The sequence below is a fragment of the Thermobia domestica genome, unplaced genomic scaffold, assembly GCF_964235325.1.
Source record: "Thermobia domestica unplaced genomic scaffold, izTheDome1.hap1.1 HAP1_SCAFFOLD_1110, whole genome shotgun sequence".
In the NCBI taxonomy this organism is placed as follows: domain Eukaryota; kingdom Metazoa; phylum Arthropoda; class Insecta; order Zygentoma; family Lepismatidae; genus Thermobia; species Thermobia domestica.
The window spans coordinates 35,727-59,157 of record NW_027656820.1 but is presented as its reverse complement, the minus strand read 5'-3'; the positions used below and the strand labels follow the sequence as shown (position 1 = coordinate 59,157).

The 23,431-nt window shown below is 33.5% G+C and overlaps 1 protein-coding gene across 1 annotated transcript in view; it reads right to left on the bottom strand.

Annotated features, from left to right (window-relative positions):
* Positions 1-2,402: 2,402 nt before the first annotated feature.
* CalpA (calpain A) overlaps positions 2,403-23,431 on the bottom strand; it is a gene marked incomplete at its 3' end in the record, with an annotated part of 46,742 nt that continues 25,713 nt past the window's right edge. Inside the window, 4 exon segments of the mRNA XM_081748066.1 lie at positions 2,403-2,538; positions 12,760-12,801; positions 15,360-15,402; positions 18,899-19,116. Coding sequence (XP_081604192.1) covers positions 2,403-2,538; positions 12,760-12,801; positions 15,360-15,402; positions 18,899-19,116 — 439 coding nt within the window.

The window sequence follows — 23,431 nt, the reverse complement described above, 5'->3', positions numbered from 1 at the left end:
GGTTTTCAGTTTTCAATTTCTTCTATGGTCCGCTATGGTCCGCTAATGCACTCGCCTTTGGTGCGGAGTCCTGCCAGGTTCAACTACCGGTGAAGAAATTCGGTCGAAAAAAATGTAAAAACAATCCTGATGGGGGGTTTTTCCCATTCGCACTAGGCAAATGCGGCGAAATGGTATCTAAGATAATGGTCCCAGGCTGATTCCTGACCAATTCTTAAAAAATAAAATGAAATCTAAGTTTTACGTCCTACGGTTTATGCCAGTTAGGCTAAAGGAGACGCCTTCCCAATTCTCCGGGAAGTGTGATCCCCAATAGAAGTCATCTTTCACTTAACGAGCTAATATGGCCATAGGTGCCGAAAGGCCAGACATCTAATACTTAATCCAAATCTTTCTTAGAGCCAGTCTTGTTGTTAGTATCTCAGTAACTTATAGAATGCAACTTTTCAGATTAGTTTCTCTCATGATTAGAAAATGTATGGAACATGAAACAGCTGAATTAGGCATTAGAATATATCCTTATTTACAGCCATGTTAAAATTTATGGCTCTTACAAAACTGAACTCAAATAATAAATACATGGTTTAATAAAATTACCAATTAAAAAGTACATTTTATGACTAATATCACTTATTCTTTGAGTTTAGTATTTAACAAAGTGATTTTGTTTTAAATTAAAGAAGTTATGTCAATAATATATATATTGCCTAATATTAAATCACAGGAAAACGCCAAAAATCTGTAAATATTGTTTGAGAGTTAAAAAAGATGTTGATATACAAGTAAGATGAGTAAACAAGTTCATCGTCGAACATGACTATTATCTCATTGAAAAGAAAGATCTCAAAGGACTTGAAATATAAGTGCAGTAGAATAGAATGTAGGTAATGATTTGACAAAAGTGTATTGATTAAAAAAAAAAAAAAAAAGTTTGATCATGTCAGTCACTCTATGAAAGCAAAGCAACTCAAGAACCAAGAAAACCCAACTCTTCTGAGAACATTTGACGGAATATGAAGATCAAGTAACCATAACTTCAAGTTTATCTCAGCTTTTACGCAAATTATTTTTAAGTTAATTTTCTAATTATTCGTATTACTAATTTTCTAAAGCTAAAATAATACTCTAATATTCAAAGAACCTGAATCTGATTAATCTTGGAAAGTAAGACAATCTGCACTTTTAAGAAGTTTCATTTTTTTTAATGTGAAAATTATTTGACTGATCCTGTCAAGTTATTGCAATATTCCATATTATATCCATGTATTTATATAGGGTTGGAACAAAATAACCCGAATTACGCACCTCCGTCCCCACTTGGCGCCACCAAGTTGACCATCCGGTTCCAAACATCATCCGGGGTATTCTTTGGTCCATGCTTGATTTGGTTAATAATAATAATAATAATAATAATAATAATAATAATAATAATAATAATAATAATAATAATAATAATAATAATAATAATAATAATAATAATAATAATAAAAATCTGCTTAAATATCTGTCATGAACCTAAATATGCGGTCAAAGACAACGCTATGCCATGGTAACAAAAGTTACCGTAAATTCTTAAGAGGTTAGTAAATGCTCAAATCTCTTAATAAATTATACCGATAATTCCAATAGACTCCCCAGCTGGTAGTTTGAAAGATTTTGTAATTTTAATATTTGAAGCTTTTCAGAATGAAAGTAGAGTATTAAAGTGTTCAATGAAATTGCCCGATAGAATTCGCGTTTGTATTGCTCGTTAGTGAACTACTGATAGAAGAAAATAACATAATTTGACATAAAATAACTTGCATTGTTTTATGAAGTTATTCCTAAAATCCCTTCTCTCGAGAATAGCCAGTTCTAAATAAAACTGTCCTAGCTGTGTTAATCACGTTAAGCCTACTTTCAACATAAAGAACTTGTGACTTTTTCTGTTCTCTTAAGTATGAAGAAACTTTCAGATAGATAACAGACTAAACAAAAATAAAACATACTACCTACTGTGTACGAACAAGGCAACTTAATGTAAATTAAACACTATTTACCTGTCGTTAGAAGTTGTTAACCCTGATAGAGCAGAATTCAATTACATGACAACTTTCTATAAAGAAATATCCATACTTATTTAAAGAATGTATCAAATGTTAATTCTGTTACTATTAAAACGTTTATATACATAGTTTTGTCTTCTTATTAGAATGACATTAATGGCATTACATTTCCTTTCACATCATCTACTGTTTCTTTCTTGTAATATCTAATTTCATTCCAGATTTTTTTTTTTTTTTCAATCGACATTCATGCACAAGATGATCATCTTCCTCAGATAAATTAGTTCAATTTTTATTTGAAAGAAAAAATAGAACATTTTTCATTTTCGCATATATATACACACAATAAATACTTACCTTTTTTCAAAGCGAAATCTAAAATTTCTTTTAATTCCATCCAATCTACTTCTAAGTCTTCGCCAGCGATTTTTCGGAAAAATTCTCTAACTTTTTCATCATGAACTTTCACCTCTGGGTCAGGGTCGGTCACAGCCTGTTGATGAAAATCAAACACTCACATAGTGATTCGTTACAAGCTATTTATTTTTAAAAAACCTACAAGCATTACGATTATTTCTTTAGAAATTCTTGTTACCTGTATAAAAGACAAGAAAAAAAAAGTATTCAATATTTTGGAATATTCAAAAATTAAAAAAAAAAAATGAAACCTGAGTTTTACGTCCCACGGATATGCCGGTTAGGCTAAAGGAGACTGTGATGATGAGAAATGAATGAAATTGTGGAATGAAGAAAGTGGGAGGAAATGGAAGAACTCCGAGAAAACCCACGATCACAGTGTTTGTCCACCACACGACGGGAGTGCACACGACCAGGGCTGGGATCGAACTAGGGACAATATTGAAAATTGAAATTATTTAGGATATGATCTACTGAAATTCATAATATGATCTGCTACAAACAATATATTTTATACCTATTATAATGAGATTTTAAATTAGAGTTTACTTTTGGAATCGGAAATATTATGAATGATTCTTTTAGTTCGATCTATTTATTGTTGTTGATATATCACATAGGTTAAACAGTTATTCCGTACGTTATACACAATTTTTGCACTGTACTGCATTTAGAACAGAAAATTATCCTAAACTTTTCAGTAACCAGAGTCGATAAAAGCAGAGAATATTCCACGCTAATGTAACGTAAAGCAATTAAATAAATATACACTGCTCCACAAAACTTAAGCAACTCGAAGAAAGTGGCAGAAAATAAAACGACACGATCACTGCACCAAGTATAATGAACAAACAGACGGTCCAGATGCACAATGGAACACAAGTGAAGACGAACAACACAGTTAGGATGTACAGGGTGACCAAAAAGTTCAGCACTACGATACCTCAACAGGTGAAGCTGGGTTGTGCGAGGGCATAGACAGTCAATATGGCATGTAACCACCACGAACAGCTATACAGGCACGACATCTGGCCTTCATGCTGCAAATCAGAGTGTTGATCAAATCTTGCGGCAGATGGCGCCACTCCTCGAGGAGAGTTGTTTGCAGGTCAGGGAGAGTGTGTGCTGGTGAACTGCGCTGCGCTATTCGCCGCCCAAGAGCATTCCACACATGCTCGATGAGATTCAAGTCCGGCGAATATGCAGGCCATGCAATACGCGTAATGCCTTCGCTCTCCAGATACTCGGACACACGATGTGCACGGTGTGGGTGGGCATTGTCATCCATGAACAGGAAGTCTGGGCCAAATGCTCCGCGGAAATTGCACACATGTGTATTGAGAATTTCATCCAGGTACCGTTGTGCTGTCAAAGTGCCATGTTGCACAATATGGAGGTCCGTTTTCCCGTCCAGCATAATTCCACCCCACACTATAATGGAACCACCGCCATAGGAGGGGCGTTTAGCAATGAAGTTTGGATGATAGCGTGCTCCTGGCTCTCTCCACACTAAAGTCCGATCAGAATCTGACGACAGGCTGAATCTCGACTCATTGGAGAACATGACACGCGCCCACTGGTGTTCCCCCCATACAACATGTTCCTGACACCATGTGTAACGCGCTCGTTTGTGCTCCAGTTTCATGGCACACACAGCGCAGGCCTTTTTGCATACAGTCCTGCTCTATTGAGTCGCCGACGAACAGTTTCACGACTCACGCGTTGTCCTGTAGCCTGAAACAACTCATTGGCCAGGTGAGAGCATGAAGCTTGACGGTTACGTTTGACAGAAATTGTGAGAAATTGGTCTTCGACGGCCGACGTCTTCTTCGGACGGCCTCCTCCATGACGTCTACTGACTTCACCTCCATTTTGAAAGCGATTGCACAGCCTCGGCACAACACTTTTGTTCACGTTGAATTCCTGCGCCATTTCCACTTGCGATCGGCCGAATTCCACCGCCCAATTGTTTGCCCGCGGTCAAAGTCACTCAAATGTCGTCTACCAGCCATTGCAAGGTGTGTACCCCACACAAGAACCACTAACTCAATGCTTGGAGCCTCGGACACTACTGGGCTGTGGTGTACGGCTCATGGCATAAGTTGTTCACCGCGCTTGCAACGATGCTGCTTATGCGATAGAGTGGGTGCTCGACTTGCCTGTGTGTCTCTGTGTATGTGCATGCCATTAACCAGTGTTGAATGGGTCCCACACGTCACTTATACCACGTTCTCTCAGGTTGCTTAAGTTTTGTGGAGCAGTGTATATTACGTATATGTGTTCGTAGAAACAAGTTCTAAAATATTGCAATCTCTCAAATATCTTTTTATTTCAACTTTCTTTTCCTTTTGATTCTCATTTTTCAGCTTTTCCTACTCTCAGTTTGTGTTAATTCTTTCTTAAGTAGTTTCACAGTCCAAAGATAAATCCATAAAATGATAATATTTATTTTCATTCTTATCTATCTATTGTTTTTTTTTTTTTTTTTTTTAATTTCCATTAGTAAATTTAATTTTGTACTTTCTGTACAAAATAGAATTGCTTTTATGTTTTGTGTTTTGTCATATCTAGGACAAAAACAAAATAAGTAAATAAAATAAATCCACAATGTGAAATCTGTACAGTAGAGTCCTGAAAACTCGGCCTAATGTAGACCTAAGGGTGGCCGAATTTGTGAAAATGCCGGGTTAACAGGAATGGGCTTTAAAAAAAAAAAGTAAAGTACGAGCGTTACCTCAGAAAATACAGTACTGTACTTGTATGTATTGGTTGTTTGAGAATACAACAGAGAATAAACTGCCCAATTACCCTTAAACAGGAATGGGGTTATAAAAGAATAAGTACGAGTGTTTCCTCAGAAAATACAGTACTGTACTTGTATGTATTGGTTGTTTGAGAATACAACAGAGAATAAACTGCCCAATTTCCCTTAAACAGGAATGGGGTTAAAAAGGAATAAGTACGAGTGTTTCCTCAGAAAATACAGTACTGTACTTGTATGTATTGGTTGTTTGAGAATACAACAGAGAATAAACTGCCCAATTACCCTTAAACAGGAATGGGGTTATAAAAGAATAAGTACGAGTGTTTCCTCAGAAAATACAGTACTGTACTTGCTTGTATTGGTTGTTTGAGAATACAACAGAGAATAAACTGCCCAATTACCCTTAAACAGGAATGGGGTTATAAAAGAATAAGTACGAGTGTTTCCTCAGAAAATACAGTACTGTACTTGTATGTATTGGTTGTTTGAGAATACAACAGAGAATAAACTGCCCAATTTCCCTTAAACAGGAATGGGGTTATAAAAGAATAAGTACGAGTGTTTCCTCAGAAAATACAGTACTGTACTTGTATGTATTGGTTGTTTGAGAATACAACAGAGAATAAACTGCCCAATTACCTTTAAACAGGAATGGGGTTATAAAAGAATAAGTACGAGTGTTTCCTCAGAAAATACAGTACTGTACTTGTATGTATTGGTTGTTTGAGAATACAACAGAGAATAAACTGCCCAATTACCCTTAAACAGGAATGGGATTAAAAAGGAATAAGTACGAGTGTTTCCTCAGAAAATACAGTACTGTACTTGTATGTATTGGTTGTTTGAGAATGCAACAGAGAATAAACTGCCCAATTACCCTTAAACAGGAATGGGGTTATAAAAGAATAAGTACGAGTGTTTCCTCAGAAAATACAGTACTGTACTTGTATGTATTGGTTGTTTGAGAATACAACAGAGAATAAACTGCCCAATTACCCTTAAACAGGAATGGGATTAAAAAGGAATAAGTACGAGTGTTTCCTCAGAAAATACAGTACTGTACTTGTATGTATTGGTTGTTTGAGAATGCAACAGAGAATAAACTGCCCAATTACCCTTAAACAGGAATGGGGTTATAAAAGAATAAGTACGAGTGTTTCCTCAGAAAATACAGTACTGTACTTGTATGTATTGGTTGTTTGAGAATACAACAGAGAATAAACTGCCCAATTACCCTTAAACAGGAATGGGGTTAAAAAGGAATAAGTACGAGTGTTTCCTCAGAAAATACAGTACTGTACTTGTATGTATTGGTTGTTTGAGAATACAACAGAGAATAAACTGCCCAATACCCTTAAACAGGAATGGGGTTATAAAAGAATAAGTACGAGTGTTTCCTCAGAAAATACAGTACTGTACTTGTATGTATTGGTTGTTTGAGAATACAACAGAATAAACTGCCCAATTACCCTTAAACAGGAATGGGGTTAAAAAGGAATAAGTACGAGTGTTTCCTCAGAAAATACAGTACTCTACTTGTATGTATTGGTTGTTTGAGAATACAACAGAGAATAAACTGCCCAATTACCCTTAAACAGGAATGGGGTTAAAAAGGAATAGGTACGAGTGTTTCCTCAGAAAATACAGTACTGCACTTGTTTGTATGGGCTGCTTGAGAATACAACAGAATAAACTGCTCAATTACCCTTAAACAATGGAAAAGTACGTACTTTATGAGGGCATAGAACCTTTACTATGCATGAAAATTAAAATTAATGAATACACACTGTGGTGGAGGAGTGTGAGTGTGACGCGAGGAAAAGGAATGCGGAAAGAGGGGACACACGCACACGGGTAATGATCTTGAATGTGTCAACATTCTGGGTTTTTTCTCCCTGCCAGGGTGTAGCAGAGTTATCTGTACTGGCGGGTTATCGGGTGCCGAGTTTTAAGGACTCAACTGTACCATGATTAATAAAACAAACTTATTTATCGACATAATTAACACATGTGTCAATCCACCATACCTTTGTTTTTGGATCGTTGTTGTAGCGATTAAAAAGTTGGTATGACAACTGTAATGTTGTATTTAGAGTTATCAATACATGAAATCAGTATTTTCATGTGGTCGACATGTATATTAAGTTAGTATTTTCGTATGGTTGACATTAGTGAATTTCTGGCAAGCCTTTCTAAATATTCACTAATAACATATTTTGCAACACGACAAGGAAGGATACATATTAAATTAACCCAGTATTAAGAAGAAAAAAAAAATCTGACGATTCTGCATTAGCACATAAATGTTTTGGTAAGAAGAGAATGTGGGAAGAAAAAGATACTGGAAAAATGTTTATTCTAGTATAAATAATTTTTGGTGTTCTAGTACGTTACAATTCAATTGCTGATATAAAACATGCATCACTATTGTAAATTAAATTTGATTAGAACAAACATAACTCTTAAAGGAGAAGCATATAATTGCATTTTAAAGCTCGGACAAACTACCATCAAGCTATAAGCAAAACTAAAGCTATAAAGAAATGCAAAGCACTAAGCATTAACTTCCTATAATTGAGAATGAGATAAAACTTCGAATACAATTAGCAGCAAAAACAATATAATTTAGGTCAGCAAAAGGTACGTTCTCAATCATCCTTAGCAAATACTGTTGTAAAAGGAGATAAGTAAGCAAGTGTATGTAGTAAGTATACACAGGGTGTATCAAAAAGGTCATTACAACTTTGAAAACTCGTATTGATTTATCTTGTAGACACCGTTTTAGTGTCATTTTGTAGCAAAATACATCAAGTTTTGACTCACGTAGTACACTACTTTAGAAGAAAGCCACCGCAAGCGCTAACGGCAGCTGCAAAGATGGCTGCCTTTACTGGTCCCGTGAGTGCTAGTTGTGTGTTTTGGTTTGAAGAATCCAAGTCTGCGAGAACTATGCAGTGTAATTTCCGTACAAAGTATGGTAAAGATCCTCCCAGTAGGTTTACTATTTATCAGTGGCATAAGTATTTCACTGAAACTGGATGTGCGGTAAGACACAACAAACCTTCAGGTCGTCCCCGTACGTCTGAAGACGTCTTATAGCAAGTGAGACAAAACTTTTGTGAACAGTCCCACAAAATCAACCCAGTGTGCTTCTCGACATTGGGCGTCCCACAAATGACAGAGAACGGTTGCATCTCAAACAATCTACCTCGCAATTGAACCAGTTATACCTGACAGGCTGCACCGGGTTTGGCAAGAAATAGACTTCAGATGGGATTTATACTGCATCACCAATGGAAGCCACATTGAACGTCTTTAGGTATAAGGTAAAAAACGAAGTATTTTGCTACAAAATTACACCAAAGCCATGCCTGTGAGCTAAATAAATAAATCAATACGAGTTTTCAAAGTTGTAAAGTTGTAATCACATATATTCTCTCTCGAAATTTGACAATTACTTATGCTGAAAAGAACTGTAAATATGTTCCCTTTGTATCTCGATCAAAATTATCGTTATAGGAATCTTGTACGCGTTATGAACTGATGCAAAATAAAATTACTATTATAAAATATGCTACTACAGTTCTGAAACAATATCAGAACGTTTAGCTCTACTTTCACGCAAACAGGAAGCAACTTACCAGAAACGGAATACATTAATTCAATTTAGAATATTTAATACAAAAACTATCTTTATTCCTAACAAGATTATATAAAATAAGAAACATTCCTTTGTAGAATTTAAAGTTCAAAGATTACACAAACAGGCAAGTAGGGATTTTTTTTTTTTTTTTTTTTTTTTTGAAAAATATATCAATCTAATAACTGTACGTACATATACTTAGTGAAAGGTACAGGTGCAATTGCTTTAACTACCTTCATGAATCAAGGTAATTTTCAAACGCAATGCTATCTACAATCTACATGCTGAAGAGTTGTTATTGACAAAATTAGAACTTCATAGAAATATTAATAACAACTAGTAACTTTACAATGACAATGATTAATTATGTTGCAATAGAAGTTTATACGAATCACCCGACAAATCGAAACGATATATTTTATATAAAATCAGTTTTTATTACGAAACAAACATTGTAAGCGAAGAAATTTCATTAGCGGTTCCAGAAACCTCTACAAGTTACATACAGGATGTTCTAGACATAAACATGTTCAGGACCTCAATATAGGAAAAAAATGTTTAAGATTTTTGTCGAAAACTCCTAATTACGGAAATGGGGGCAATTTAAGGCAATTAGTGGAATTAGTTGTAGAGTGGTTATCTTAAAATTGGCCTCATTTCCGTAATTAGGAGTTTCCGATTAAAGTCGCAGATAAACTTTTTTTTTTTTTTTTTTTTTTTTTTTTTTATAATGAGGTCCTGAATATGTAAGCGAAATTCGTTAATTTATTCCCAGAACTTCTCGTATATAGTAGAAATGTTTCTATACATTAATTAAGTGACTATCAAGCAAGCAATAGTGAATAAATATTATTGCGTTACAGATGCAATGTATTCGTTTGCTTCTAGCATCAACAAACCCATTGTGTATTTCCTAACATCAAGGTATTTATTGGACATCAAAGTGTGTTTTGATTAAAAATAAATAAAATAAAATAAACCAGCTAACTATTACGAGCATATTAAGTTTTTCAGGATTCTTGTTATCTTAGAACAGAGCAGAGCAGATATCATGCTTCAATCAAATGTGTAAATGCGTATCTATGTTCATGCAAATGTTTTATATAAAATTTCTTTGTTCACGAAAGAATAATAGGTATTAATTAGTGTTGGGGAGAATATTACAAAAATATTCAATGTGATATAGTAGTCCTTCAAATGTACAGCTTTACCTAACTGGTCTCTAAGTTTAAAGTTCCTTTCCAACACCGAGTATTAATGAGAAAATGAAATGTAATTCCTAATTACATTAGGAATTGGTTATGCACTGATGGTACAGGAGACTATGACAATGATAAAGAATTAAGTGGTGGAATGAAGAAAGCGGATGGGAACACAAGAACCCCAAGAAAATTCAGAGGCTTAATGAAACTTGGGCCTACAGCTTAAGAGATATATATATTTCAATAACTTCCAAATAAATGTTACTTCAGTTGTTTCTCCTTGAATTATTATAAAAGCTATTAACTATGACATTGAACACGATGAAATTTCAAACGTAATTATTTTAGTTATGTCTCTCGCCGGAGACTTGTATCATTCCTAATACATACTCTCTTACACGAAAGAAGCAAGTATGTAAAGTAAGATCTTATTATGTTAATGATCGGGCTCTCCAATGTGTATATTTAGTAAATTGTAGACACCGAGATCCGGAAATCAGGAAGAGGTTAGAAATTTAGTTCCACTTAGTGTTCAATTTATAACCAAAAAGGGTATTCTTTCTTCTGGAACTGTCCTGTGAGAGTTATTTTGGGAAATTTAAGTTTTCAGTGTGCTTTCTTTCTTTATGAAAAACCGATATTATCAGCAGAAATCAGTAAATTGTTCCTTAGTTTCATCTTAATCTTCCTCCCCCATAATGGTGAACACTTTTTTCGTTTACGAAACTCTTTACACGGGTTTTTAAACAGCAACAGGCTTATCTGAAATTATATATGAATGCAGAGAAAAATTAATAGGTGTTACACAAGCAGTAACATAGAACACAATATTTAAGAAAAAAAATATTCGAGACAAACCACTGCTCCCACAATGCAGATCATTTTTAACATACAGGTTTCCAAAACACTACAGGTAAATGTTTATATAGATTCACAAGTTAAAAGCACAAAGAGAAAGGAAAGGAATGCTACAAATGATATATGACCAAGGAAATTTAAATAGAACATTGTTTGGAATAATGAAGATTTATCATTTAGTATTGTACATACGAAAGCACATGAAAACTTGTGTTCTATATAATAAAAGAATTACGGAAAATTCCTAGGATGTTTAATACACAGGATGTTTCAAAACACCGACAACGTTTGTGAGGTGATTCCTGACACCAAGATAAGACGAAAAGTAAAGACCATTCTGGGTGCATAAATGCATCCTTTCAGTTATAGGCTGCCGAAAACATGTAAAAATGAATTTTAAAGGTCCATAGCTCCAAACTATGGAACCTACCGTAGTCGGGTCAAGACTTCACTTAGGAACTAATATGTGTGCTATCCAAAAATACATGTTTCAGAATCCTAAGGTACTCACGCAACAATTTTTATAGAGGCAGTTTAGCTATGGGCGTATAATTTGAAGTACTCACCAACTACCTCTATAAAAATTGTTGCAGAAGTACAGCAGGATTCTGAAACATGGATGTTTGAATAGGGCACATACTAGTTCCTACATAAAGTGTTGACCCGACTACGATTACGTCCCATAGTATTGAAGCTATGCACGTTTAAAATTCATTTTTTCACGTTTCGGTAGCCTATAATTCCGAAAGGAAGCATTTGTGTACCCAGGTTGGTCTATACTTCTCGTCTTATCTTGGTGTCAGAAATCACCTCAGAAATGTTGTCGGTGTTGTTTTGAAACACCCTGTACAATCCCAAACAGGAATTCCCAACGTCTACAAATCTATAGGACAAATTTCTATCATTAATATCAGCTTTGTGATCAGTTTAGAAAATGAATTTATTTTGTTGAAGTTCAATTCATACACAACTACCACTGTATTTCTCTGTAATTTATTATTATTATTATTATTATTATTATTAGCCTTTCAATTGTGTGTACTAATTTTAAACTTGGGAAAGACATAGCCATGAATATGGAAGTAGTAAGAGGAAGTATTTGACCCAGGGAAAATACTAGTACTACCTTAAATTGTAACAGAACAGCGATGATTCAAAATCTTTAAGTGGCGGAGTATAACATATGGAACAGTTTTCTCCAACAAAATACTTAAGCTACGTAAATGGTCTTTTATAATTTAATCAGGAAAGAACCCAAATGAATCTAAAGGCAAATGATTCATAAATAATAGGACTATCGTGGAAGTTACCAGTAACTGTGTTAAAATTACAAAATGCAAAATTGTATCGCCAAAGGAAGACAGAAGGGACACATCTCAATATAATCAAAGGGTATTCTGCTTCGTAGGCCAAATGTCTAAGGAATTATGCTTTACAAACATTTAGATGTATATAGGAAATTAGCCTACAAAAAGGTAGGTTGCATGCCTATACATTCATAACATGAAAACTATTACTATGAAAAATTGTATAGAAATATTCTATTCTAACGAAAATAGAATACACATACATCTTTACACTACTTGTCTTAATAGTCCTTCAAATTTGGCAAGTCAAAATATCAATCTAGAATAATATATTTTTTAAACAAATATCTGAAACTGATCTGCAGTAGAAAGAAATATATTTCTACAAAAGGTTAATGAAATCACATTCAACACCATCCATCAACGTGAAGCGTAAGGGTAAAAAAGAGTACGGCTAAGCATAGTTAGAAATTAATTAGGGACGAACAAGAGTCACACAGAAACACAAGAACATCTAACTTACTTTTGAAGGACCTCTAACTGGATCTCTTTTATGCCCATCTCCCTATAATTCGTGGTGTAAATGTATTAGTACATAATAGAAACAATACAATTTTTTAAAAAGAAAAAATGCAATGATAATCTTCAGCTTTGACAAAAGATTTCCCGCACCGAAACTGAAAAAAGTAATAGATAAAATCTGAAGATTTTTTCCACCACAAAAGCATGAGTGTTGATAAGCTTTGCTAATTAGGTAAATGCTTTTACGAACTTATTAAATACTACTACAGTTGAAAGCAAAAACTAAAAGTATAATAGTGTACAAATTAAAAGAAATGAAATCGTGGAAAATTTTTTTTGCTCATTACTATTTTCCATTAAGCGTGAAAACTTATTGAAATGCAAAGAAATTCCGATTAAAATAACACTTTTTAACTTATCTGGTTTACTTGATCGACGAAGAAATAACGTTTCTAAATTTGTTTATAGTACAGTTAGTGAGAAATTATTTCACATTTTAAATTACAATTATTGATTTTGGGTAAATTGCAATTCACAATTGAGTCTAGGAAACTAAACTATAGATAAAAATGCCAAAAGTTTTTAGAATAAAGTTCTAAACAAGTTCTAACGTTTTCAGCATAATTTAAGAACATAACCTGTAGTAAGTAATAGAAAGTACCTGGCTACGTTCAGCGGTAAGCCGGCTTTATGAAAAGGGCGGTGGCACAGATATTGGGAGGGTGCTATGAAAGAGTGTGGTACACAAGGACACCCGCACGATTTTTCTAACGGGAGGAATGGGGAGGGCAAGCGCAGTCTTGAATCTACTCATACCTTGATGTACACGTAAAAAATTCATCATGTTAAAGCCGTTTGACAGAACAACGTAGCAAGCACCACCGAACAGACTGTGCAGAAGAGACAACAACAAAAAAAAAACTATCAAAGTTTTGTAGTGTTATAAATGGTAGGGCGCACCGGGCATTTGCTTACTTCTCCGGCACGCCAGTCTACCATTGGCTATGTTCTAGATCACACAGCAAAAGCCTAAAAGGAAGTTCGTATTTAGTGATGGAATTTAATTTTATCTAAAATTTAGAGTCCTTCAGTTCGTACAATAAGAGAGGTTAACAGATGAACGATTACCGTTCACTCCTCCTAATTGAAAAGTCTCAATTATAATTCCATAACTAGCCATCTTAACCGGGCTTTATAATGTTTTTCTAAGTTACACTAGGAGAGTGGTTTTAATATATTAATCCTCCTAGGTTTCTTTCCTAACTTTCTCACCGTCTATTTTATATTTTCAATTAAAGTTTCTTTTCTACATTATTTCTTAAGATTTTCAATGAAAAATATCACTTGAATCTGGAATTTTACAAACAAATAAGTAGGATATAACACATTTCTTTGCACGAAATAAATTTTAGAACGCCAAGAAACGAGAGGGAAAATATTAGAAAACTTACAAGTGGTTCTAGCTAGTGTTATTCTGATTTCGAACTTTCTAAGTCCTTACGGAATATTTTATCTATCTTATTTGCTTGGTATAAGTCAAAGCCGAAGAAAACTTTTCAAGATTTCAATAAATTGATCTTAAACCAGTAAAAATTTTTCTACTGGAATGTATATTTAAAAAAGTACTGTGTTTGACGATAATATTATGATTAAAAAGATATCGATACAAGATGTGGATTTAATGTGGGAAAAAGCCATCGTACTTCACCGCGCATTTCTCACAAAAGGTGAACGGTAACAATTGAGCGAAAAGGAAGCTCAAACTTTAGTATGATGTCGGAGTCAATAATCGAGAATAACATTCACAATAGAGCTTCAAATATTGATTAGAAAACAACAACTTAATCTTTAAATCATAGATCAAGTCTTTTATTTTCATTGTTACTCATACTTTAATGTTCGGAATTTCATTGCATATTCAAGATTTTATCGTTTTACACACTGTAAATGATGTAAGGTAATAGCTTTACTTTTCAATGAAATTGTAATCTTATATTAGTAATTTGTTACACCAAAATCACTCCATCTTGCAGTTATATATACACATTATAATTGTCATTTTATTAATCACAAAAGTGACTTTAATCCAAAGAAAAAAACCATTGAGTTCTAAAACCAAGATACCAAATCAAAGGTTACTAGATATATTCTCACTTTTGTAAATATTAGAATATTTCAAACGTATTATACATAAATTTCTCTTACGTATTATTATCCAACCCCGTTAGTTGAAAGAAACGTAAGTGATGAACTAGGGAAGTTTAAAAATCATTATGGATGTATTAAGTCCTTTGTTCTAATAATTCAGAATCCATTATTACATATTACAGTGTGTAATGATAAAAAAAAAGTCATCGTTAGTGTTAAATGTTACAAAATAAAAGAATTGTGAACGCTGAAACTAAATTTTTGCATGCCTAAATAGCATTTCATTTTACCAAGCAAATACTACCAGATCTAGCCTGCACTATAGGGCATGCACTGACATGCTTTTACATTTGAAGTACGAAAACCAACGTAAGATATAGAAATTAAAATGAGTTTATAAGAGTCTGAACACGTACTGTTTTCTTATAGAAAAATAAGTTTACAAAAACATACCCTTTGGTCAATATCTGTTGTTCCAATCTCGTCGTCAATTTCCCTGCAAGAAAAAAAAAAAAAAAAATCATGTCAGACCAAAGTAGTCTGTTGATACAATAGAATGAAGTGAAACATAGGCTAACAAGAGCTAGACGTGTCAATCTTTGGTTCGAATTCCGGCCAAAGACATACGTGTGTCAATTTCACCTGTCACTAGAACTCCCTCTTATGCTCTTTACCATGCAAAATACAATTACACATGTTGCTATAATTCATCGCCAAAATTAGAACTTGAAAAGCTCTGATTTGTATTTGAGCAAATCCTCTGAACTCCCTGAAGCCAACTTTAATTTAAGGAAAATATGACGTTAAGTCCTTCGAATTATGGTTCACCTCTGGAAAATTTCCATTTTATTGATAGATTCATAAGAAGTTACCGCGAAATTAAGTTACTGTTAAATTCGTAACAATGTTTGAACAAAATGATTTTAAGAAAGATTCTGTGCTTCAAGAAGCTTCCTGGCAAGTGTTCAGCAGTATGTTCAAGAAATTTGGCTAACCAAAAGACAAATTGTTTACAACTGTTCAAACATTTCATTCATCATACATACATGAAAGAAAGAAAGAAAAAAAATACTGTTATTAACAGGGCCCGGATCTTGTTGACCTAAAAAAATTTAAAAAGTGACCTATAAAATGACACTAAAATTCCTGTAAGATGACCCTAACAATCACAAAAATTGAACTTAAAACTTACGTTTTCTTAAACTTTTATTTCATTAAACAATGACATTTTTAAATATCCATTTTATTTTTAATTAACATTTCTCACTCATACTCAAAAAGTATTGTATTGTTTTACTTAGTTGCAGTTCATTGATCATTTCTATTGATCAGTCCATTGTACGGTATTGTAATAATTGAAAGTGTCAATTCACTCCCGAGTTGAAACTAGGAAGCACTCTTAAACAATAAAACTTAGCAAGTTTAGACTACATGGAAATAATAGATATAAAATTCTAATGCATTTTAGTTATTCATGTGATCACATTCTTTGTGGTCAATAACTCAAAACTATCTGTTTGGCCATCTACCAACCCCCACCTTCCGTTAACCAGCTACAGTTTAGTTTTCATTAGCTTGTTAAGAATGCAGTTTTTCCACTCAAATAGTCAGGGGGTAAGAAAAGAGAATATTCAACTTCGTCCTTTCCACATCCGTAAACTGTGTTCATTTAAAGATTTCCTTGTGTAGAAAAAAACAATAAAAAGACCATAAGTGACCTAAAAGTTACCTTAAAATATTAAAAAATGACCTGAAATTTCAAAACAGCAAAAAGTGACCAAAAGTTGACCCTAAAAAACTATATTTTTAGAACCTAGAGTTGATGGATAACGTTTATATTTGAACTTACCTTGTCCTATGCGTAACAGAAAAAAGTTGACTTGTCAACAAGATCCGGGCCCTGGTTATTAAGGCAGATGTCACAATCTTGTTTGTTTATAATTTCATAAAGTCCTATCTTGGTATGAATTCTGTTAATTATTTTTTCATATTATTTATATATATATATATATATATATATATATATATATATATATATATATATATATATATATATATATATAAACTAAGTTCCCTGACACAAAACTTCAAAAGACTAAAGTCGATGAGCCGACAATTTGAAAGTGGGAATATACAGTCAACGTCATTGCTTATTTCATAATCGTTGTTGCTAGTTTGCTTGATCGGAAGTCCGCTACTTTTCCCCTTCAAATTGCTCCCCAATTGTAATCACGCCGCTGAATGTTATGTTGTTAACACAATTTGGTTTTTTTCTCCAGTGGTGATATATTCGAGTACTGAACAGATCCAGCATAAAAATGAAGGCCAACTTTTAATATAATAATTTAAAAAAAAAAATTAGAAACAGCTAAGCATTATTAAAGTAACTTTTTCATAGTAATATGATTAACTCAATACTTATAATCATTCACTCACTTGCTATTGCTTCACTCAATTATAAACAAACTGGATGCATATATGCACTAGATGTATCCACGTAATAGTAATAATTTATATCTAATAAGTTTACGAAGCTATTCTTCAACTATTATTTTGCAGTACAGTATTGCATTTCTATGGATTTATTTGTTGTTTTCTAGTATCTACGAAGTTTACCTATTATTGCAATCATACATTGTTTGATTTTCCGTATACTAAAATAGTGACAATTAATGTATCAACTCCATTAAGTGCAACAATATAAGAAATTTTAGATATTAAAATGCTGACAATACACGTAAAAAGCCATTAGTAAACATGGATCCAAAATATCTTTGTTTTAGAATTGAAAAATTAGAAAATTAAGAATCAAGAAATACAATTTATACAAGTTTAAAGTTAAATATTACCATGTAATTGCGGAACAGATAAATTTTGGTCAATAATCTTGAGATTAATAAATATAATACATCTGCAAAATCAGAAAAAAAAAAAAAAAATGTGTGAGGAAATTAAGTTAATTGTGGGCGATTAGTAATGCTACTACTTCTCATTGAAATTATTTTCTCATTGAGTATCGAAGTAGTTAAAATTTATACAAACGTATTTTCGCATGTTTTATATGTATTGATGTCAAAGTTTAGACCTACAATATACAGTATATATTAGTTACAGAATACAATGCGAAAAATTAAATCGCGAATTTTAAGATAAGTAGAATATCTGACTGGAATGGAAAATACATCCAGATGCAGACTTATTTTGGAAAGCCTCTGGTGAAAAAACTTTACGTAGCAAGAACAGTGGCGTACGCTTTTATTATTATCAATATATATTAAGATACATGTATGCAAACACCTGAAATTACATGAATTTGAGAGCTCGAACTCTCCTTGAACTCGTGCATAAGCCATTGAGCACGATTCCATTCAACATGTCTCAATGTTAACTGAAGTCGGATCGAATGGTTAGTGCTGTCGTCGCAAGAGGCGCTATTGTGCTTGATCACATAATATTTCTGATTTTTCGCCGAGTGTACTGTCTGTATGTATCTTGTCTGTGTTGAGTGGGCTCATGAAATTGGGAGAATAATACTGTATAAAAGTTAGATCTTAGCGAAGTAAGTAAAAGTAGTAATAACAACAATAATAATCCCGATCGAATTGTTTTGGAACACGATAGAGTTCGCCTATACCTGCATGATAAACTGTGAGAATGTAGATAGATCTAGAAGAACTAAAATTTTCTAGAACTAAAATTTTCTATTATTAGAGCTATACATGAAATTCTTACTTTACACCCTTTCTCTCCCACACAAAAGAATAGGGAGAATTCTTGAACAAATCTCTACAAATCTTTAGAATATTTGCATTAATTCATCGGAAATTAATTTCTCACATTTCCCAGGACACCAGGCAGAAGCAACTTATTATTTTTATTTATTTAATTTAATATTAATTTATTTTTTAATCTGTAGTAGTACTTCATATTCGATATATTTTTTCTGCAATCTAACGTTACCTTGAGCCGCACGTTACATATACGGTACTTACTCCATATTATTTGTCTTCTCAGAGAATACTCTTAATATGAACTCTCCTTCTTCGTTTGGCTCAAACGTTGAAGGTACAATGCAGTAAGTCCCTGGAGGAAGCTTGATTCGGGCACTTACTTCACGGAGATTAATAAACGAAGGTGATCTCGCAACGGATGCATTATATTTGAAGAAATTCAGGTCTAGGGGCTTGGGCAAGCTCTCAGGTTCTTTCAGCTATAATACAAAAGATAAATCACATGTTTCATTACAATTAATTCTCAAAGTTACACATTCAAAGAAAACAAAATTGACATTTGATTAGATAAATGTAACAAAAAAAGTCACGGCCCTTTTTGGATGCAAATAGGGTGTAGATTTGTCATAATAATGCCTAAGGAAAGAATATCGTATCAAATATATGAGAAGAGAGTTTCACACCTTATCAGTATATTTAAGCAATACTTAAATATATTGAACTCGTATAACAACAATAGATAAGTGTACAGAAATAATGTTGTATGGAAGAACAAAACTAAGTTGCTGCTGAGGAAAAGTACAAAATATGTAGCGTACTTATTCTGTAGGAATGAAATACAATGAAAGATTAACATGACAGTACCTGAATGAAAAAAAAAAAAAAAGTTTCAATGCAAGACTGGAAGATGTATGAAGAACATACGAAGTACTGGCGCAGAGACACAGAAAAGGTCGTGGTAGCAGAACACCACTGTTTTTCTTTCAGAATTATTCTAAGTTGGTGCTAATGAAATAACCACTAAGTGAGTCATTTCCAAAGAAGAAAAGAAAAATAAAAGAAACTGTAATACCAGGTTTAGTCACTTAACCAATGATTGGATTCCGTGGCGAAAGAATTCTGAAGTTTGCGATGCAAAGAAATCTTGAACCGCACGTTGCACCACCCAATCATCAGGGAAGATCTTTCCCAAGAAGTGATCAATATGCCAGAAGTAATAGGCAGTGGAAAATATATCGCAGAATACGGTGAGTGAGGAAGCGTTTGATATGGTTTACGTGACAGCATTTTTGTGCAACATGAGGACACTGTGTGTGTTGATCATTGTGGATGCTTGGGGATAAATATGCGGCGCATTTAATGGAATCGCTCTGACGCTCTGCCTTGACAGTTTCACCTCGTTGAGAAGCACATGATGGATCATTCCCACTATACCAGCAACAACAACAACTGTGGGTGGAGACGGGGTTTAGCAATCAGTCCTGGACGTTGATCACGATCCAATCACTGCCCTGACCATTTATGAATGTCACAGCAGACTTTTTTTTTTTTTTTAAAAATCTGAAGTGACAATTCGATGCAGGAAACTTTCCTGGTTATTCCTTAAACTCAGGGAACTGCACACTTCCAGACCATGATTTTTGCTGGTCGTTGTCACTCATGAGTCCAACTTTTTTTTCCTTTTTAATCTTACTGATTGAATGGAGCTGCAGAACGCAGTACTAGGCAATATACCTAACTCGTTCACAAAGGTACGAATACTTTTCCGAGGATATGCTTCCACAATGGTCCTAAGGAACCTATCCGAACATGATGTTGGTTGGTACCCACAAGGCTAATTTTGCAGTGCTGTGCTACTGGAACGAAATTTGACAAACCAGTGGTGAATGGTGCATTAATTCGCTACTCCTGGCTCAACTGCACTGTTAGTGCTTGTTGCAACTTGCTGTATAGAATGTCAGTTTGAATTCGTAAAGAAAGTCATTCTCAATTGTGTGTTCTCCAAAGTACGATTTCATATGATCCTGCTCAACGAAATACCGCTTTCTGACTGTCTGCATACCGCAGTGTTTGATGGACGTGACTTTCGACGCATGATTTTAGTCAATCCCTGCGCTGCATTAATAAGTTAATTTAGCAGTATACGTCACAACGTACATTCCACTCGCACCTCCTAATATTTCAATTCAGGAGAGAAATATCCAAAAAGGAATGGTTTCAGGTAAACATTTATGAAAATTTATGCTGAAGGAGATTGTTTTTAGTAAAAAAATGAAAGTATAGGATGTAAAGTTACTGAATTTAATCAATAACAGATGTATTGACTCAAAACATACATTTGAACAATATATAGTGGTGGAATGACAACAACTATGCTCAAGTGTTTGAGAGTATGAGAGCTCCACAGAAGTAAAAACTTTTTCATGATATTGCGGGACTCTTTATGAGCCCACCTAACGCATTTGCACATAATGTCTTATGAAGGATCTTGAGAAAGACTTTTGATGTGAATTTTAAGTTTAGTTATTGAATATACGTGAGAGTTAAATTTATTTCACGTTAATTTAAAACTGAATTGAATAAACAGATGAATTGAATGCTAACAATTGAATAAACAGAATAACATGAAAAACACAAAAGAATGTCGAAATGATTCAACGTCTTTTCTGTTTTTAAATGGGTACTGATGTAGGACATTTTATTTACTGCGAACATTTTTAATTTGAACAACAAACTTTTATATATCCCAAAATTTTCAAGAACATATTTGTAATTAAAAAGTTTGTCTGACATTTCATCCGTGTTTTATTTATTTTAACTTGCGTTTCAAATATACTGACTGCGTTCTTTAGAGTTCAACTAATTTAAGAATTACACAATTGTGGTATAATTTTAATTTTTACATTTTATAATTCATTATAAATTTGCACGAAACCGTAAATTATAACAGTACTAGCGTTTATTACCTGCTTCGCTGGGTTGAAATAAAAACTTCAAGTGCACAACCCCTTATGTCATGTCTTTGGTAAAAATGGCAGTAAAAATTAAATATTACTATTGTGGGATGAATTTGGATTTAAACGGCATCGTAAGTGTCACTATCTCAGCGACCCCGAAGATTATGGATTCGACATTAATATCGGTAATTTTCGATCATTTTTATATATCTATCCCTCCTCCAAGTTGCGGGACTGAATTGGATTTGAACAACATCGGAAGTATCATTGTTCATCTCAGGGACTCCGAAAACTATGGATTCGACACTAATATCGGTCATTTTTTAATATCTTCTCCTCCCCCTCCCCTACGTTGTACCGTCAAAGTGAAATGATAAAAACACTCCCAGGCTCGAATCTCATCTACGTTGAACATTTGATCGAGATCGGTCGAGTGGTTCAATCGGTACGAAGTCACGAACATAATCACTTTAATTTCTATATATAGAGATTTGATTGTCTCCTCTTGAAATATAAAATTATAAAATGTAACAGTGTGTTACATATATTCAACTTATGATGATATTTTATATCAATGCTATATATTAATGTTTAACATTAAAAAGCATAGTGGAAAACCATTCTATTTGTACTAGAAGACAATTTGAAGAAAACACTAGTAAAATAATAATTTAGAAACATATGAATAGTTCGTATAATTTAAATTTTTGAAAAATGTATTCTTATTAGAGAAGAAACATCAAGCCAAGTCCTTTCCAGGTGAATACAGTGCCAAGGACCGACGGAACTGATGAAAGTAGTTATGCGCTGCATTAGGAAAATTTAACATTATACCACAATAATTGTACAACAATTCTCGAACTAGTTGAACTCTGATGATGAATGAAGCAGTACATCTGAAAACACAAGTTGAAATTATAAAAATAAAAACACTAATGGAATATCAGAAATTGAACTTTAAAAAAAAAAAACTATTGTGTTACACCTGGTCTGACAAATTTTTTCAAATGTATTAAACATTGGAACTCTGCATCGTTTTGACTATTTTCTTCAAAGAAAAGACACTGCCACATCAGAGTACATGTTTATGAAGTATTGTTAGTTATCCAAATATTTTCGATCATCCGGATATTACTTGTTACCATCGTTCATCCGGATATTATTCTTAATCAGTTATCCGCATAGCCTCGCCGTCTATAATTCTCTCTCTATATATATATATACACAAAATATCTGCTATACTATCATCTTTGAATCTATATACCCCTTTACTGGACCTTCAGATTTTAGTATAGTGTAGTCAAGTGACCCCTTCATTTCATTTCATAAATTCTTATTTAAATGAAATGGACACTGGAATACTGTTAACTTTAATTATACCCTTCAATATATTCTGCGATTAGACTACCTGCAAGAAGAACTAGTTTTTGGTAGTACCCAAGGCCCTGTTAAAATTCATTGCATGATTGGATAACTTTTCATGGAAAGGTTTAAATATTGTGTGACATATTTGGTACAATCATGGTAAAAAAAATCATCACTTGATAAATGGATTCGTTCATACAAAGCAGTCAAGAAATAATTAAATTGGTTGTTAATCATTGAAAGAAGACTTATTGCTCTTATTATGTACGAGCAATTCGATATTATCTTTTACTATTCGAATTTATTGCTTTCAAATGATGGTCATTTTTATGTCACAGAATATATCAAACTTTTGCGTTTTGGAACGTTTAAGGATATCTCAAAACTGGTTCGTTCTAGTATCGTCAAACAAAAATAAATACTGTAAGTTTGTATTGTACCGAAAGAACACAAATTCTGCGTTTATGATGTT